At 53.8% G+C, this 18586-nt stretch overlaps 1 protein-coding gene across 1 annotated transcript; it reads left to right on the top strand.

The window, feature by feature from the left end:
• The first annotated feature begins 6247 nt into the window (after positions 1–6247).
• PSMC4 (proteasome 26S subunit, ATPase 4) lies at positions 6248–11962 on the top strand. Its single transcript, XM_038766885.1, has 11 exons — positions 6248–6297; positions 7607–7705; positions 7914–8100; positions 8226–8372; positions 8489–8598; positions 8691–8784; positions 9138–9305; positions 9399–9475; positions 9669–9837; positions 10101–10156; positions 11759–11962. Exons 1-11 carry the CDS (start codon positions 6262–6264, stop codon positions 11870–11872), a joined length of 1257 nt encoding a protein of 418 aa, XP_038622813.1. The 5' UTR covers positions 6248–6261; the 3' UTR covers positions 11873–11962.
• Positions 11963–18586: the final 6624 nt, after the last annotated feature.

Raw genomic sequence — 18586 nt, 5'->3', positions numbered from 1 at the left:
AGGGAGGAGGCGGAGCGGCACCAAAGCGGACGTGGGGGCGGAAGCTGGGCCGGGGAGGGGATGCCACTCCGCGATGGTAGGCATGGAGGGGCTCTGCCCCCAAGCTGGGGCACCAGACCGGGCAGCCGAGGAGCCGGCTGCGGCCTGCAGAAGGACCTGCGGACCACTGGGTTAGGAGAGGAAAATGACTTGGACAGATGCAGGGCCGACGGATCCTGTGCGGGTCCTCACAAGCCCGGGGTTGTGTGTGACACCGGGGCAGGCGCAGCAGGGAGCTGGTCTGATTGATTGATTGATTGATTGACTGATGGACTGATTGTCCCGGCGCGGGCTGCAGCCCCTTCCGCGGGCGCCGCCAGGCTCGGTCCGGCCCGACCCAATTTGGCCCTCCGAGAGGGGTCTCTGTGGGCCACTGGCCTTGCGACTGTTTCCGTTGGTCTATGGCTGCCCATTGTCCCTGTGCAGGCAGAGAAGACCCCAGCCCACCCTGGCATGTGTCTCTCAGAGGTCTGACTGTTCTGGGTGCCTACTGGGTGCTGAGGGCTGCGCACAGCTGGTAGGGAACCTTGAAGCTAGTTAGGACTGTTTGATGAATGTCCAGGGAAGGGGTGGCCCCCAGAGGTTTTTTGATCATTGCAGTGGATGGAAGCTGAGGACGTCAGAGTTCCAGTAAATTGGCCCCATCGTCTACTCCCTCCCTGCTTGGGTCCAGCACAAATCAACACCTCCTCGCCAGGCACCTCCTGTCCAGGGAAGGGGTGGCCCCCAGAGGTTTTTGATCATTGCAGATGGAAGCTAAGGAGCTCAGAGTTCCGGTAAATTGGTCCCATCGTCTACTCCCTCCCTGCTTGGGTCCAGCACAAATCAGCACCTCCTTGCCAGGCACCTCCAGCCGAGAAAGGAGGGAGCCCGGGGCACTGGAGAAGCAGCGTGGCTTGGTGGATAGAGCAGGGTCCTGGGAGTCAGAAGGTCATGGGTTCTAAACTCAGCTCTGTCACGTGTCTGCTGTGTGAACTTCGGCAAGTCACTTCACTACTCTGGGCCTCAGTTACCTCATCTGTAAGATGGGGTTTAGGACTGTGAGTCCTATGTGGGACACAGATTATGTTCTACTTGTATCTACCCCAGTACTTAGAGCAGTGTTTGGCACATAGTAAGCACATAATAAGTTCTATAATTATTATAACAAGTACTATGATTATTATAATATTGAAGAGGATATGAATGGGGCAATTCCTGGACTGCAGACATTTTGAATTGCCCATTTCTCCCCCATCTATTGTCCGAGCTGAGGCAGTGAGGAATTGGGGATGAGTCAATCAATCAGTGGTATTTATTAATAATAATAATAATGATGGCATTTATTGAGCTCTTACTGTGTGCAGAGCACTGTACAGAGCGCTTGGGAGAGTACAATGCAACAAAGTTGGTAGACGAGTTAAGTGCCCACAAGGTCATAAATTCTAAATCCCAGCCCTGCCACTTGTCTGTTGTGTGACCTTGGGCAAGTCACTTAACTATTCTGTGCCTCAGTTACCTCATCTGTAAAATGGGGACAGTGAGCCCCATGTGGTATAGGAACTGTGCCCAACCCGATTTGTTTATATCCACCCCAGCGCTTAGTACAGCTCCTGGAACATAGTAAGCACTTAACAAAATACCACAGTTACTATTATTATCATTATTATTGTTGATATTATTGATTTTGTTGTACTGTACTCTCCAAAGCACTTAGTACAGTGTTCTACACATAGTAAGCCCTCAATAAACATGACTGATTGATTGAATCCCTGTTTTGCAGAGAGGGAACTGAGGCTCAGAGAAGTTCATCACCTCGCCCCCTCCTACCTCACCTCCCTTCTCTCCTTCTACAGCCCAGCCCACACCCTCCGCTCCTCTGCTGCTAACCTCCTCACTGTGCCTCGTTCTCGCCTGTCCCGCCGTCGACCCCCGGCCCACATCCTCCCGTTGGCCCGGAATGCCCTCCCTCCGCACATCCACCAAGCTAGCTCTCTTCCTCCCTTCAAAGCCCTGCTGAGAGCTCACCTCCTCCAGGAGGCCTTCCCAGACTGAGCCCCCTCCTTCCTCTCCCCCTCCCCATTCCCCCCACCTTACCTCCTTCCCCTCCCCACAGCACCTGTATATATGTTTGTACAGATTTATTACTCTATTTTACTTGTGTATATTTACTATTCTATTTATTTTACTTTGTTAATATGTTTTGTTTTGTTGTCTGTCTCCCCCTTCTAGACTGTGAGCCCACTGTTGGGTAGGGACCGTCTCTATATGTTGCCAACTTGTACTTCCCAAGCGCTTAGTACAGTGCTCTGCACACAGTAAGCGTTCAATAAATACGAATGAATGAATGAATGCATGAATTAAGTGACTTGCCCAAGGTCACACAGCAGGTAAATGGCAGAAGCGGAATTAGAATCCAGATCTTTTGATTCCCAGGCCCATGTTCTTTCTGCTAGACCACACTGCTCCCATGTGCTATGTACAGAGTAAAGCTCAATAAGCTCCCCAGCGCTTAGAACAGTGCTTTGCACATAGTAAACGCTTAATAAATGCCATCATTATTATTATTATTAAATGCCACTAATTAATTATTGTCACCACAGAGGTGGGTGGGGACGGATGGACTATAGTTCATCTCGGGGCACGTTGACCTTGAGGCATCGGGGCGGGGCGGGACACCCAGGTAGACAAGTCCTGAGGCAGACTGTAGGGAAGTCAGTCAGTCAACCGTATTTATTGAGCCCTCACTGTATACAGAACACTGTACTAAGCGCTTGGAAGAGTACAATATAACAATAAGCAGACACATTCCCTGTCCACAGCGACCTTACGGTCTAGAAGAGGAGACAGACATTAATATAAATAAAAAATCACAGGTACGGACATTAGTGCTGTGGGGCTGGGTGCGGGGATGAATAAAGACAGCAAGTCACAGAAGGGAATGGGAGAAGAGAAGCAGGTGCGTCAGGGAGCGCAGACCCCTCAGCGCGTTCTTGGAGATGGAAGTCACCCGGTTCCCCTCGATGAACCTGGGGCGGGACCAAAGGGTCCATTTAGTCCGCCCCTGCCCCTCTGCCCCTGCTCCCGTCCCTGCCCTTGCCCCTACCCTCAGTGGAGAGAGCCTGGGCTTTGGAGTCAGAGGTCATGGGTTCAAATCCCAGCTCTACCAATTGTCAGCTGTGTGACTTTGGGCAAGTCACTTAACTTCTCTGTGCCTCAGTTACCTCTTCTGTAAAATGGGGATGAAGACTGTGAGCCCCCCGTGGGACAACCTCATCACCTTGTATCCCCCCAGCGCTTAGAACAGTGCTTTGCACATAGTAAGCGCTTAATAAATGCCATTATTATTATTATTATTATTAAGAGGAAAGGAAGGCTTAGTCAGAGGGGACCTCTTGGAGGAGTTGTACCCGTCGTTCTCACCTGTCCCGCCATCAACCCCCGGCCCACGTCATCCCCCGGGCCTGGAATGCCCTGCCTCTGCCCATCCACCAAGCTAGCTCTCTTCCTCCCTTCAGGGCCCTACTGAGAGCTCACCTCCTCCAGGAGGCCTTCTCAGACTGAGCCCCCTCCTTCCTCTCCCCCTCGTCCCCCTCTCCATCCCCCCATCTTACCTCCTTCCCTTCCCCGCAGCACCTGTATATATGTATATATGTTTGTACATATTTATTACTCCATTTATTTCTTTATTTTACTTGTACATATCTATTCATTTTATTTTGTTAGTATGTTTGGTTTTGTTCTCTGTCTCCACCTTTTAGACTGTGAGCCCACTGTTGGGTAGGGACTGTCTCTGGATGTTGCCAACTTGTACTTCCCAAGCGCTTAGTACAGTACTCTGCACACAGTAAGCGCTCAATAAACATGATTGATTGATTGATTGATTATTACTCTATTTATTTATTTATTTTACTGGTACATATCTATTCATTTTATTTTGTTAGTATGTTTGGTTTTGTTCTCTGTCTCCCCCTTTTAGACTGTGAGCCCACTGTTGGGTAGGGACTGTCTCTATATGTTGCCAACTTGTACTTCCCAAGCTCTTAGTCCAGTGCTCTGCACACAGTAAGCTCTCAATCAATCAATCAATCAATCGTATTTATTGAGCGCTTATTGTGTGCAGAGTACTGGACTAAGCGCTTGGGAAGTACAAGTCGGCAACACATAGAGACTGTCCCTACCCAACAGCAGGCTCACAGTCTAGAAGGGGGAGATGGGGAACAAAACCAAACATACTAACAAAATAAAATACGATTGATTGATTGTGCCGTCAATAATGTGAAGGAGAGATGTCGGGGCTGGAGAGAAAGATTTGGGAGTCTAGGTGGAGAATGGACGGGAAACTCAGAACTGTGACCTGAGGGGCTGCCACAGTCAGCTCGGATCTCTTGATACAATGCAGGCCAGCCTGCACCCTCCGCTGCTAATCTCCTCCCCGTGCCTCGTTCTCGCCTGTCCCGCCGTCGACCCCCGGCCCACGGCATCCCCCGGGCCTGGAATGCCCTCCCTCCCCATGTTGTGATCGGGTTTGTCTGATATCCATTTTGTTTTCCCATCCCTTCCTCCCATCCCTTTGTACACCCTTCTTCACAGAAGAAGAATGCCCGCAAAAACTTCCCGCCACAAAACCTGCCTAACCAAGGCCTCCCCCACCCTGACCTGCCTGACAAAAGCCATCCCTGTTGTCCACTAGCGGACTTGACATGACTGACTCCATTTTGTGCAGGCTGAGAGAACAACTCCTTTTTGTATTGTCTGCAACAGATGCCTTCAAGGCCATTAAACAAGTAACACTTATCTATGTAAGGTCCTAGGTCAGATGACATCCTGACAAGACAGTGACAACAGAAGATAACAGAATTTACACACCTATCTATACAAGGCCATATGGCAGATAACAACAACCTTTACAAGGCAGTAAAAACAGAGAATTTACAGCATCCTGTTGGTCCTAATTGGATTCCTGAAATTCCTAAATGCTCCCTCCCATGTTGCTGTAACTGAATAAAAGACGCAGTGAGAATGGGATCAGGGCTGCTTGATCTGGGTCCCTGGCCCCTTGCAGCCGCGCGCTAATAAAATCCACTTCTAAATTTCTACTTGGGTCTCACTCGCTGATTCTCGGCACAACACCCACATCCTCCAAGCTAGCTCTCTTCCTCCCTTCAAGGCCCTACTGAGAGCTCACCTCCTCCAGGAGGCCTTCCCAGACTGAGCCCCTTCCTTCCTCTCCCCCTCGCCCCCCTCTCCATCCCCCCCATCTTACCTCCTTCCCTTCCCCACAGCACCTGTATATATGTATATATGTTTGTACATATTTATTACTCTTATTTATTTATTTATTTTACTTGTACATATCTATTCTATTTATTTTATTTTGTTAGTATGTTTGGTTTTGTTCTCTGTCTCCCCCTTTTAGACTGTGAGCCCACTGTCGGGTAGGGACTGTCTCTATATGTTGCCAACCTGTACTTCCCAAGCGCTTAGTCCAGTGCTCTGCACACAGTAAGCGCTCAATAAATGCGATTGATTGATTGATCACTCTATTTATTTATTTTTACTTGTACATATCTATTCATTTTATTTTGTTAGTATGTTTGGTTTTGTTCTCTGTCTCCCCCTTTTAGACTGTGAGCCCACTGTTGGGTAGGGACTGTCTCTATATGTTGCAAACTTGTACTTCCCAAGCGCCTAGTCTAGTGCTCTGCACACAGTAAGCGCTCAATCAATCAATCATTTATTGAGCACTTACTGTGTGCAGAGCACTGGATTAAGCGCTTGGGAAGTACAAGTCGGCAACACATAGAGACGGTCCCTACCCAACGGCGGGCTCACAGTCTAGAAGGGGGAGACAGAGAAGAAAACCAAACATACTAACAAAATAAAATACGATTGATTGATTGTGCCGTCAACAATGTGAAGGAGAGATGTCCGGGCTGGAGAGAAAGATTTGGGAGTCTAAGTGGAGCATTGACCGGGAACTCAGAACTGTGGCCTGAGGGGATGCCACAGTCCCCCTCATCTCGGATCTCTTGGGGTCACACGGCAAAAGAGCAGGCAGTAGTTAGCCCGGCTGTTATCGCGAGAACGTAACGAATGGCGGGCCCGACGAAGGGGATCCGGGCCCTAGCCTACATTTCCCAGGAGGCAGCGCGTCCCGGCATCTTCGTTTGGTGCTTAGGGGCGGGACTTCCTGCGCAGGAGCGGAAGTGGGAACGGAAGAGACCGCGGCATTCGGGAGCCATGGAGGAGATCGGGATCCTGGTGGAGAAGGCACAGGTGGGGCCCCGGGGGGGGGGGGTGTGGGGGTGACGGGGCCCGGCCCCGGGCCGCAGGAGGAAACCTCGCGGCTTCCCCCGGCGTTCCCGGGACGGGCGGCTTCGGGATTCCTCCCGGCGGCTAGCGGAAAGTGTCGAGTCACGGCGGGCGGGGGGGGGTGACGTCACGTCATACCCCCCTGAGGGGTGACGTCAGGGGCCCGGCCCCGCCGGGAGGGGGCGAGGCTGCCGAACCGAGCTGGATCAATCAATCGTATTTATCCCCCCCTCCCCCCCCCCACTTTTAGACTGTGAGCCCACTGTGGGGTAGGGACCGTCTCTATATGTTGCCAACTTGTACTTCCCAAGCGCTTAGTCCAGTGCTCTGCACACAGTAAGCGCTCAGTACATTCGATTGATTGATTGATTGATTGAGCGCTTACTGTGTGCAGGGCACTGGACTAAGCGCTTGGGAAGTACAAGTCGGCAACACATAGAGACAGTCCCTACCCAACAGCGGGCTCACAGTCTAGAAGGGGGAGACAGAGAACAAAACCAAACATGCTAACAAAATAAATAGAGTAGATATGTACAAGTAATATAAATAAATAAATAAATAAATAAATAGAGTAGTAAATATGTACAAACATATATACATATCTACAGGTGCTGTGGGGAAGGGAAGGAGGTAAGATGGGGGGATGGAGAGGGGGACGAGGGGGAGAGGAAGGAAGGGGCTCAGTCTTGGAAGGCCTCCTGGAGGAGGTGAGCTCTCGGTAGGGCCTTGAAGGGAGGAAGAGAGCTAGCTTGGCGGATGGGCAGAGGGAGGGCATTCCGGGCCCGGGGGATGACGTGGGCCGGGGGTCGATGGCGGGACAGGCGAGAACGAGGCCGTACGGTGAGGAGGTTAGCGCAGAGGAGCGGAGGGTGCGGGCTGGGCTGGAGAAGGAGAGAAGGGAGGTGAGGTAGGAGGGGGCGAGGGGATGGAGAGCCTTGAAGCCCAGGGTGAGGAGTTTCTGCCTGATGCACAGATTGATTGGTAGCCACTGCTGAACCGAGCTGGATCAATCAATCAATCAATCGTATTTATTGAGCGCTTACTGTGTGCAGAGCACTGTACTAAGCGCTTGGGAAGTAAAATTGGCAACATATAGAGACAGTCCCTACCCAACAGTGGGCTCACAGTCCAGAAGGGGGAGACAGAGAACGAAACCAAACATACTAACAAAATAAAATAAATAGAATAGATATGTACAAGTAAAATAAATAAGTAGAGTAATAAATATGTGCAAACATATCGGGGCTTCCCCGTGACTCCCACCCGCTCTTAGGATGAAGCCCCCGCCCTGGCCGTGTCCCGACCTCACACGGCCCTGTCCTTCCTGGGCCCGGAACCCGAGGACCTGGAGGACTTGTACAGCCGCTACAAGGTACGGGGGACCCGGTGCGCGAGCGTGTATGGGTGTGGGTGTGTTTTGGGAAGTCGGGGAGAGGGTCTGAAGCATCTGAAGAGAACTGCAGGGTGATGAGCGGGAGGAGAACACCCACCACGGCTCTGTCCCCGTCCTCCCACTCTCCATTGCAGCGTTCCCCCATCCCACCATCCCCCGTCCCACCATCCCCTGTTTCGGCCCGCAGAAGCTACAGCAGGAGCTGGAGTTTCTGGAGGTGCAGGAGGAGTACATCAAAGATGAGCAGAAGAACCTGAAGAAGGAGTTTCTCCACGCTCAGGAGGAGGTCAAGCGGATCCAGAGCATCCCGCTGGTCATCGGCCAGTTCCTGGAGGCCGTGGACCAGAACACAGCCATCGTGGGCTCCACCACCGGTGCGGGGCCGGGGGTGACTGGGCCTGGGGTGGGAGCACCGGGCCTGGGATGGGAGCACCGGGCCTGGGTTTTCACCCTTCCTGAGCTCCACCCAACCACGTCTTCTCTCCCCCGGTCCCCACAGGCTCCAACTACTATGTGCGCATCTTGAGCACTATCGACCGGGAGTTGCTGAAACCCAATGCCTCGGTTGCTCTGCACAAGCACAGCAACGCGCTGGTGGATGTGCTGCCTCCCGAGGCCGACAGCAGTATCATGATGCTTACCTCAGGTGAACATAGCTCTGCCCCATGGGAGGGAAGGAGGCGGGGAGGGAAGGTCCCAGGAGGAGGAGGAGGACTGGAGAGCCGGCTCACTCTGGGGTCACTGTCCCCTCTGCTACTCCAGACCAGAAGCCAGATGTGATGTATGCGGACATTGGTGGGATGGACATCCAGAAGCAGGAGGTGCGGGAGGCCGTGGAGCTGCCCCTGACCCATTTTGAACTGTACAAGCAGGTGAGGGGGTGGCGTTGATGATGGAGGGGGCAGGAAGGAGGTCGGGGGGTGGCAGGGCCTGGGTGCCAGGGTCATGGACCTGCTGTTTTCAGATTGGGATCGATCCCCCCCGAGGGGTGCTGATGTACGGCCCCCCGGGCTGTGGCAAGACGATGCTGGCGAAGGCTGTGGCTCATCACACTACGGGTGAGACCCCCTTGCTCTGCCCCTGCAGGAGCTGCACAATATCTAGTTCCCAGAAGTGGGGGAGGGTTACCCTTTTCCGGGTTGGAGTCTGAGTCTGCTTTTTCCCAGGGCTGAGGGGCTGCCTGTATTCCCACTCTCCTGGGGGGTGGTGTCTGTCTGAGCTCCTGCTCTCCTGCCAGGGGGAGTCACGGGGGTAGGGAGAGCACTTGCTCTCCTCGGGGTGGGGGGGTAGTCTGAGCACCCGCTCTTCTTGAGGGTGGGCGGGAGGGGAGTCCGTCTGAACACTCATTCATCTAGGGGTTTCTGTGTGTGCACTCCAACTCCCTCCGTGGCTGAGCACACTCTTTCTGCAGCGGCGTTCATCCGAGTGGTGGGCTCCGAGTTCGTCCAGAAGTACCTGGGTGAGGGTCCTCGCATGGTGAGGGATGTGTTCCGCCTCGCCAAAGAGAACGCCCCCGCGATCATCTTCATTGACGAGATTGATGCCATCGCCACCAAGAGATTTGATGCCCAGACTGGGGGTGAGGCTGGTGGGCCTGGAGACGGGGCTGGGGTTGGTGGGCCAGGGAGGAACCGTCCAGGCCTGACTGGAAACCACCTGTTGTTTCCCCCAGCTGACCGTGAGGTTCAGAGGATCCTCTTGGAGCTGCTCAACCAGATGGATGGATTCGACCAGAACGTCAATGTCAAGGTGGGCAGCGATGCATGGGAAGAGCCCTGGGGCCTGCCCCGGCCTGGCTGGGGGGTAGCGGGGGTTACAGTCTGTCCAGGCCTGACTGGGTCACCTCCCTGGGCCCGGGAGAGCAGGGAATTCGGCCTGGCTGGGTGGGAGCAGCGGGTGCCGTCCACCCCTGCACGATCACCTTCTTCACTCCGTCCGCCAGGTGATCATGGCCACGAACCGGGCCGACACGTTGGATCCCGCCCTGCTGCGGCCTGGCCGCCTGGACCGCAAGATCGAATTCCCCTTGCCGGACCGGAGGCAGAAGCGCCTCATATTCTCCACCATCACCAGCAAGATGAACCTGTCTGAGGAGGTCGACCTGGAGGACTGTATCCTTCCTGGGGACAGCCATCAGGAGATCCACCTGAGACCCTGCATTGTGCCTGTGGGATGGGCAGGGAGCCAGGCTTGTTGGATGGGGGGGGGCCCAGTGGGTTGGGACCCAGAGGGGTGGGAGGGAGGGGGTCTCCTTCCCTTCCCCGGAGCCTCAGGGGGGCCAGGAGGCTCCTGGGCGGCCGGGAAAGTGGAAGAAGGCTGGTGCAGGGGGTTCACTGCCCCCTCGGCTGTGTGTCCTTGACCATCGTTTGCCCAGATGTTGCTCGACCGGACAAGATCTCAGGAGCCGACATCAACTCCATCTGCCAGGAGGTGTGAGACCCTCCCCTTGGCCCCAGCCTCCTCCTTGCTAGTCAGATAATCCACCAGCGGTTTTCATTGAGCGCTTACTGTGTGCAGAGCATTTTACTAAATGCTTGGGAGAGTACAGTACAACAGAGTTAGTAGACCCACTTTATGCCCACAAGAAGCTTACAGTCTAGGTGGGGAGACAGACAGTAAAATAGAGATAGGGTAAATGGCAGGGAATAAAGACGTGTACCTAAGTGCTGGGGGGCTGAGGGTGGAGTGAACTGACTGAGTGCCTTAAAGCTGGTGGTGAGGAATTTATTTGTTGCGGAGGTGGATGGACAGCCTTGGAGGTTTGTCAGAACCGGGGCAATGTGGACTGAATACTTTTTTTTGAAAGATCCAAGGTCCGATGTGAGGAGGCACAGGAGGCAGGGAGGTCAGTGAGGAAGCTGATTGCAGTTGTGTTAAACACTGAAGGTAGTGGACAGGACCCTATCCTCAAGGAGTTTACAATCTAGTGGAGGATAGACTCTAAAATAAATTACAAGTAGAAAGATGCAACGGAGTATAAATATCAGGACTGAAGTGCTAGAGGCCTGGGAGGTGAGGGTCCAGGACTGCTGCACTGCCAGTTGGGAGGAAAATAGGCTGTGGAGTTGAGTGATTCATGAGGAAAGGCTGCCTGGAGGAGGGGACGATGTTAGTGGGGTTCTGGAGATGAGGCGAGCAGTCGTCGGGTGGATGTGGAGCGGGAGGGAAGGTGTGAACAAGAGGTCGGTTGTGAGAAAGATCAGAATAAGGCACAGGGAGCAGGTTGGCTAGAGAGGAGCTAGGTGTCGGCCTGTGGTGTAGTGGGAGAGAAGTGAGGGTGCTTCGTGAGAGAGAGCTGATTGAAGCTACAGGTCAGGAGTTTGCCTAATGTGGAAATGGATTGGCAACCTCCTCATGAGTATTGAGGAATGGGGAAATGCGGACTGAACATTTTCCACCGTGTGGCCCAGTGGGAGAATCAGTGTGGCCTAGTGGAAAGAGCCGGGCCTGGGAGACAGAGAACCAAGGTTGTAATCCTGGCTTCACTGCTTGTCTGTTGAGCTTTGGGCAAGTCACTTCCTTTCTCTGGACCTCAGTTACTTCATGCGTAAAAATGAGGATTCAGTCTCTGTCCCCCCTGTTACTTAGACTTTGTGCCCTGTGTTGGACCAGATCATCTTGTATCCCCTTCAGCGCTTAGTAGTGCTTGGGACTTCCACATACGGATGCTTTGAGGGCAGGAGCAGGTGTCAGATCGCAGAGGGCAGGAGAAGTCTGGGCTGGAGAGGTAGATTGGGTAGTTTTCTGTGCAGAAGGGGTAGTTGAAGCCACGGAATCAGATGAGCTCTCTGAGAGGGTGAGAAGAGATAGAGACCTCAACTGAACCTTGAGGGACACTCACAGTCCCTCCCGGCCCCTGCTGCCCCTGACCTCTGCCGCCCCGTCTCCCACCTTGCTCTTCCCGACACTGTCAGATGTCCTCTGGGCCTGCGTGTTCCCAGATCCTCGGGGAGGCGGGGTGGGAGAGCGGCAAGTGTGACGTGGCCCCGAGGACGGGGCACTGACCCCGGCGTATCGACCCCTGTCCCACAGGGCGGCATGCTGGCCGTGCGTGAGAACCGCTACATCGTCCTGGCCAAGGACTTCGAGAAGGCATACAAGACGGTCATCAAGAAAGACGAGCAGGAGCACGAGTTTTACAAGTGACCCTCTGGCCTTCCGTCCTCCGTTCCCCCTCCATTTTCCTCCCTTCCCCCCTTGCGTTCAACCTCTTCAATAAACAGTAAACAAACTGGACTGCACTCCCCTGCCCAAACGGGGGAGGGGTGGTGAGTTGGGGCACAGATGCTGCCAGCAAGACTTTGGGGAGGGGTGGCAGAAGCCAGGGTCGTGGCTGGGAAAGTGCCTGACCCCGTGGTCCACGGGCTGGGGGAACAACGGGTCAGGCAGACCCTGTCGGAGCTGTCTGGGCCCAACGCAGGCTGGGGGCCGTGAGATCTTACCGGATCCCAGCGGGGAGCTGGTCCAGCACTGACCTGGCTCTGACTGTTGTGCCTCCCTGCCCCTCCACGGGGCTCCGGTCTCTGCTGCTGAGGTTGGGGAGATGCTCTCTTTCACCCCTTGCCCGTCCCAGAGCCAGACTGCCTGAGCTCAGCCAGCTAGCTGCAGGAGACTCCTGGGCCACCGCAGCCCCGAACAACTTCCAGCAGGGAGGCCGGGGTCGTCTTGGCCCAGAACGACTTCTGGCGGGGAGGCTGGCACCCGCGGTCGCCTCAAACTGGGCTGGTTCAGGGTGGAGCCCCTCCCCCGCTGCTGCTCGCAGAAGTGGCTTGGCTCAGAATAGGGAGTTTTGGGTGGGGAGGGAGCTAGAGGGAGAGGAGCCCAGGGATCTGGGCTGAACTAATCCAGGGCTGTGCTTGCACACATCCCCATTCCTGGCACATACACACACCCACACGGGCTACACATCCCCGTGTCCCCGAGTGATCCTCAGTGGCCCGAAGCGACCACACTGCACTGTGTCCCCTTCCTTTCTACCAATACAGCCATCACCGCCTCCACCCTCTTCCCCGCCCAGTTCCAACCTCCATCTGTTCCTTTCATCTATTCCTTCGTGTTGGTTCCAATCCATCTATCGGACCTTCAACGCAGGTTGCCTGCTTCCTCTTACCTTATCATCTGTGCCTGCTCAGCAGCCTTTGATGCTGTGGACCATCCTTGGTTTCTCTGGCCACAACCTCTCAATCCCTTTCACCGGGTCCTCCTCTGCCTTTCACTCTCTAATGCCTCATTTCCCTTCTACTCTTTCTGTCCAAACTCTAGGAACGGGATATTTACATCCCCCGGCTCCACTGGCTCCATTTCCTCTCCTCACCCTCTGCAATCTGGCTTCCCCATCTGCCACTCCACTGAAATGCTCTCAGCAAAGTCACCGATGACCTCCTCACCAAATCTAACGGCTTATACTCCCTCCTAATCTTCCTGGACCTCTTGGCACCCCTAGTCACTGTGGACCGCCTCCTCCTGGAAACACTCAACTGTGATTTCTTTGACACTCCTCTCCTGTTTCTCCTACCCCTCTCACTAACCCTTAGTCTCTATTGCTTGCAACTTTATTTTAATTTGTATTTTTTAATGGTATTTATTAAATGCTTACTGTGTGCCAGGCACTGTACTAAACACTGGGATAGATACAAGCTAATCAGGGTGGACACAGTCCATGACCTACATGGGTCTCTCAGTCTTAATCCCCATTTTACAGATGACAGGAACGAAGCACGGAGGGTTAAGTGACTTGCCCAATATCACACAGCAGACAAGTGGTGGAGTCAAGATTAGAACCCAGGTCTTCTGACTTCTGACATATCTATTCTATTTATTTTATTTTGTTAGTATGTTTGGTTCTGTTCTCTGTCTCCCCCTTTTAGACTGTGAGCCCACTGTTGGGTAGGGACTGTCTCTATATGTTGCTAACTTGTACTTCCCAAGCGCTTAGTACAGTGCTCTGCACACAGTAAGCACTCAATAAATACGATTGATTGATTGATTGATTCCAGGCCTATGTTCTTTCCACTAGGCCTCGCTCCTTTTCAGTCTTCCACCTCCTAACTGTGGAGGCCCCTCAGTGCTCAGTTCTGGATCCCATTCTAGTTGTCATCTACACCCACTCCCTCAGGGAGCTCATTCGTGCCCACGGCATCAACTGCCAACTCTGTGCCAACAATTCCCAAATTGACTCCACAAACCCCAACCTCTCCTTTCCTGTGCAATCTCACACCTCCCCCTGTCCCCAGTACATCTTTGCATGGATGTACCGCCACCATCTAAAACTTAACATGCCCAAAACTGTACTTCTCACCTTCCCACCCAAACCCTCTCCTCCCCCACTACTTTCCCATCACTCTAATAATAATGATGATGATAATACTAATAATAGTAATGTAATATAAGCACTTACTAGGTACGAATACAAATTGCCAATTTGAGCATTTATCTTGACTCATCTCCCTCTTTCAACCTGCATAGTCAGTCACCAAATCTTGTCAGTTGTATTTTTTTAAATGGTATTTGTTAATCAATCAATGGTGTTCGTTGAGCACTTACTAAGTGTAGAGCACTGTAGTAAGTGCCTGGGAGAGTACAATACAACAAAATTAGTGGACACTTTCCCCACTCATAACAAGCTTACAGTCTAAACAATAATAATAATAATGGCATTTGTTTTCATTCAATTGTATTTATTGAGCACTTACTGTGTGCAGAGCACCGTACTAAGCGCTTGGGAAGTACAAGTTGGCAACATATCGAGACGGTCCCTACCCAACAACAGGCTCACAGTCTAGAAGGGGGAGACAGACAACAAAACAAAATATATTAACAAAATAAATAGAATAGTAAATATGTACAAGTAAAATAAATAGAGTAATAAATCTGTACAAACATATATACAGGTGCTGTGGGGAGGGGAAGGAGGTAGGGTAGGGGTGATGGGGAGGGGGCGAGGAAGGAGGGGACTCAGTGTGGGAAGGCCTCCTGGAGGAGGTGAGCTCTCAGTAGGGCTTTGAAGGGAGGAAGAGAGCTAGTTTGGCGGATGTGCGGAAGGAGGGCATTCCAGGCCAGGGGGATGACGTGGGCCGGGGGTCGACGGCAGGATAGGCGAGAACGAGGCCTAATGGTGAGGAGATTAGCGACTGAGGAGCGGAGGGTGCGGGCTGGGCTGGAGAAGGAAAGAAGGGAGGTGAGGTAGGAGGGGGCGAGGTGATGGACAGCCTTGAAGCCGAGAATGAGGAGTTTTTGGCTGATGCGTAGGTTGATTGGTAGCCACTGGAGATTTTTGAGGAGGGGAGTAACATGCCCAGAGCGTTTCTGCACAAAGATGATCCGGGCAGGAGCGTGAAGTATAGACTGAAGTGGGGAGAGACAGGTTTGTTAAGCACTTACTTTGTGCCGAGCACTGTTCTAAGCGCTGGGGTAGATACAAGTTAATCAGGTTGTCCCACATGGGGCTCACAGTCTTAATCCCCATGAGGTAACTGTACAGAGAAGTTAGATGACTTGCCCCAAGTCACACAGCTGCTAAATGGCAGAGCTGGGATGAGAACCCACAACCTCTGACTCCCAAGCCTGAGCTCTTTCCGCTATGCCACACTGCTTCTTGACAGGGAGAAGCATTTACTACGTGCCAGGCACTGCACTAAGCACTGGGTAGATACAAGCTAATCAGATTGGACACAGTCCATATCCACCGTGGGGCTCACAGTCTTAATCCCCATTTTACAGCTGAGGTTAGTGAGGCACAGAGAAGTGATGTAATAGGCCCAAGGTCACACAGCTGACTAGTGGTGGAGACGAGTTTAGAAGCAGTGTGTGGGAGAGTATGCTATAACCCCATAGCATTATGTATGTATTTTTACATTGCCTGTGATTTATTTTCATGTCTGCCTCCCTGTTTAGATTGTAAGGTACTTGAGGACAGAGAGTGTCTACTTACTCCATCGTATTCTCCCAAGCACACAGTAAGCACTCAATAAATACCAATGATTGACTGATCTTTGATGGGAGGGACCATGGTTCTTACTCCACTGCACCCTCCCAGCTGCTTGGTTCAGTAGGGCCACCGATCCCTACTATTGCTGCTTGGTTAGAGAAACAGTGTGGCTCAGTGGAAAGAACACAGGATTGGGAGTCAGAGGTCATGGGTTCTATTCCCGGATCTGCCACTTGTCAGCTGTGTGACTTTGGGCAAGTCACTTCACTTCTCTGTACCTCAGTTACCTCATCTATAAAATGGGGACTAAGACTGTGAGCCCCATGTGGGGCAACCTGATTACCTGATTACTCCCCCAGCGCTCAGAACAGTACTCGGCACATAGTAAGCGTTTAACAAATGCCATCATCATCATTATTATTAGAGCCAGAGAGTATTCAGTAAATGCCTTAGATACCTAAGCAGAGGGGGCTGTACTAAATGCTTGAGAGAGGGCAGTGTTTAAGAGGCAGCCATGGTTCCGGCCCTGCCCTCCAGGAGCCGTCAGTCTTCCAGGTGAGACAGATGGCCTTTCCCCAGAGGCTGCAGGGGGCATCTGGGATGAAGTTTGGTGGGGGGGTGGCAGGGACACTGGAGTGGGGAGGGGAGGAGTGACGGAGACGGGGCAGGGCCAGGGGGAAGGAGGGGTGGGGGCGGTGTCAGAGAGAGGAGTGGAGGAAGGGTGGAGTGAGGGAGTCCTGGGACGTGCCCCGAGTGAGAGGGTCCTGGGACGGGGCCAGATGAGGGATGAGGCCACAGAGAAACAGCGTGGCTCAGTGGAAAGAGCCCGGGCTTTGGAGTCAGAGTTCATGGGTTCAAATCCCGGCTTTGCCAGTTGTCAGCTGTGTGACTTTGGGCAAGTCACTTCACTGTGCCTTAGTTACCTCATCTGTAAAATGGGGATGAAGACTGTGAGCCCCCCGTGGGACAACCTGATTGCCTTGTAACCTCCCCAGCGCTTAGAACGTTGCTTTGCACATGGTAAGCGCTTAATAAATGCCATTATTATTATTATTATGAGGGGGGAAGGTGGCGGAGTGAGCGGGGGCCGAGGGGCGGGGCCACAAGGGGCCGGAGGCTGCCTTCTCCGCGGCCTCGGTTTCCCCGGCCTCCCGCCCGGCCTAGGCCTCGCTCAACCCTCTGGGGCGAATCCATTAGTAGTAATTACCGGCTCCATCTCTTTCTGAGGCGCGGGGAGGGAGCGAGGGAGGGAGGGGAGCCGCCGGGGCCCAGCGCTGTGATTACAGCCGCCGCCGCCAGCCCGTTGGAGTGGCGGCGGGGAGGAGGGGAGCTTTGCCGCCTGCAGCCGAGAGCCGGAGGGGGCTGGGGTCGGACAGGAGCCACGCGGGCCCTCGCCCCCGGCCCGGCCCGGCCCGGCCCTCGCCCCTGCCCTCGCCCTCGGCCGGCCGCGTCCCTCGGGTCCGGGCTCCGCCGGCCTGACTGCGTCCCGCGGGGTTGGGCAGGTGGTCGGAGCTGCGGACGGGCCCCGGGGCCGGGAGAGCCCCCCGGGGGGTCCCGGATGGGGAGTGCCCCGCGGGGGTCCCTGGCCGCCCGCCCGCCCGCTCCGGAGGGGAGGAGTGACTTCTTAGAGAAGCAGCGTGGCTCAGTGGAAAGAGCACGGGCTTTGGAGTCAGAGGTCAGGGGTTCAAATCCCGCTCTGCCAATTACCAGCTGTGTGACTTTGGGCAAGTCACTTCACTTCTCTGGGCCTCAGTTACCTCATCTGTAAAATGGGGATTAAGACTGTGAGCCCCCCGTGGGACAACCTGATCACCTTGTAACCTCTCCAGCGCTTAGAACAGTACTTAGCACATAGTAAGCGCTTAATAAATGCCATCATTATTATCATTATTATTATTCTCGCGGCGTGGGGAGGCGTCCGGGGCCCGAGCGGAATGCGGAGGGAGGCAGGGAGGCGTCCGCCGCAGCTCTCAGTCAGTAACAGCAATAACGACGGGATTCATTCAGCATTTAACCCTGGGCCAAGCCCCCTGCTCGGCGCTGGGGTGGATGCAGCGTGACCAGATAGGACCCCCCTCACTCTGGCCCCTCCAAGAGGGAGGGAGACCACGGGTCTCATCGGCCCATTTTACAGATGAGGGCACCGAGGCCCAGGGAGGCTCGATGTCTTGCCCGAGGTCACCCAGAAGGATGGTGGTAGAGCTGGGACGAGAACTCGGCTCCTCTGACGCCCAGCCCCGCGCTCTGCCAGCTCCAAGCATGTCAGGATGGAATAGGTGAACCGATAACTGAACGGATAATTGGTTATATCTGTGTCTTTAATCGCTGAGAGTGATTTACCCGGGTTTCGGGAATGAATCAAGACTGTGAGCCCGTTGTTGGATAGGGGCTGTCTCTATATGTTGCCAACTAGTAATAATAATAATAATAATAATGATGGCATTTATTAAGCGCTTACTATGTGCAAAGCACTGTATTAAGCGCTGGGGAGATTACAAGGAGAACAGGTTGTCCCACGGGGGGGCTCACAGTCTTCATCCCCATTTTACAGATGAGGGAACTGAGGCCCAGAGAAGTTAAGTGACTTGCCCAAAGGCAGGATTCGAACCCATGACCCCTGACTCCAAAGCCCGGGCTCTTTCCACTGAGCCACGCTGCTTCTACTTGTACTGCCCAAGCGCTTAGTACAGTACTCTGCACACAGTAAGCGCTCAATAAATACGGTTGAATGAATGAATGAATCAAGGAAGGCACCTTGGCGGAGCGGGTGGGGATTTCAGGAAGTTTCGAAGGCCGGGAGAGCTGTAATCCGGTGAATGCGGTGGGGGTGAGGGAGTTCCAGGCCGGGAGAGCAGCGAGACCGTGGGGCTGGAGGAGGAACAGCCGAGAGACCGTGCGGAGGTGAATTTGGGGGGACCGAAGGGAGCGAGCTG

The sequence above is a fragment of the Tachyglossus aculeatus genome, chromosome 26 (genome assembly GCF_015852505.1).
Source record: "Tachyglossus aculeatus isolate mTacAcu1 chromosome 26, mTacAcu1.pri, whole genome shotgun sequence".
Lineage (NCBI taxonomy): Eukaryota > Metazoa > Chordata > Mammalia > Monotremata > Tachyglossidae > Tachyglossus > Tachyglossus aculeatus.
This window is presented reverse-complemented; position numbering and strand designations above follow the sequence as displayed.